This window comes from Portunus trituberculatus, chromosome 2 (assembly GCF_017591435.1).
Source record: "Portunus trituberculatus isolate SZX2019 chromosome 2, ASM1759143v1, whole genome shotgun sequence".
NCBI lineage: Eukaryota > Metazoa > Arthropoda > Malacostraca > Decapoda > Portunidae > Portunus > Portunus trituberculatus.
Genome location: NC_059256.1, coordinates 12,401,774 through 12,402,655, shown reverse-complemented (window position 1 = coordinate 12,402,655; position 882 = coordinate 12,401,774). Strand labels below are relative to the sequence as shown.

The window sequence follows — 882 nt, the reverse complement described above, 5'->3', positions numbered from 1 at the left end:
AAGACAGTTTGGGCTATTTTGAAGGCAGTTTAAGACTATTTGGCATGTTTTGAGACTATTTCAAGAGAGTTTAGCACATATATCACTGGTAAAGCTGGCAATATAACCCTATTTCTGAACCTCTCCCCCCCCCCCCCCCGAAGGTCGCTGTACCAACCCGCGTGTTCAAGAACGAGCTGATACCTACACGGCGGGACCTGGACCGAATTAACCGCGTGACAGAGAACGTGTTGGTAGAGTTGTATGCCCCACAGTTAGTCACGACCACGGTCCAGCAAGGGGTCATACAGCTCAACACCGTGTACGACTACACCACCACGACTATCCAGCATCCTGTCATCGCTACCGTGGATAACAATGTACCGGTGGACGTGACAATTACGGACCGCGTGAAGGAGGTGTCGTATCATATCAGCACAGGGGTCGTAGAGGTGACTGAAATAGCTGTCGTACCTCAGACGACTGTGGACATTGTATACAGCCAGATTACAAATATTGAGGTCGTCCCAGTGATCTCTACAGTTTGGGATCACAAGGTCGTCGAATCTACACTCTGTCCACACAACTACTACTACTAGTACGACTGACACATCCCACTCTCTCTCTCTCTCTCTGTCTCTTACTACTATTATTAGTGTACTATTCGATGCCTGTGTTGTTGTTGTTGTTGTTGTTGTTTTGGTAATAATGTAATGTCTCCTGATGATGATGATGATGATGGTGATAATAATAATAATGATATTGATAGTCATTCTTGTGTGTTTTTTCTGTGTGTCTGTGTGTCTGTGTGTGTGTGTGTCTGTGTCTGTATGTCTGTGTGTGTGTGTGTGTCTGTGTGTGTGTCTGTGTGTGTGTGTGTGTGTGTCTGTCTGTGTCTGTGTC

The 882-nt window shown here is 46.0% G+C and overlaps 1 protein-coding gene across 1 annotated transcript in view; it reads left to right on the top strand.

The window, feature by feature from the left end:
- LOC123505915 overlaps positions 1–673 on the top strand; it is a 3,671-nt gene extending 2,998 nt beyond the window's left edge. Inside the window, exon 3 of the mRNA XM_045257772.1 lies at positions 144–673. Within this exon, the coding sequence (XP_045113707.1) occupies positions 144–578 (435 nt within the window). The 3' untranslated portion in view covers positions 579–673. The remainder of the gene's footprint in view (positions 1–143) is intronic.
- The last annotated feature ends 209 nt before the right edge of the window (positions 674–882 follow it).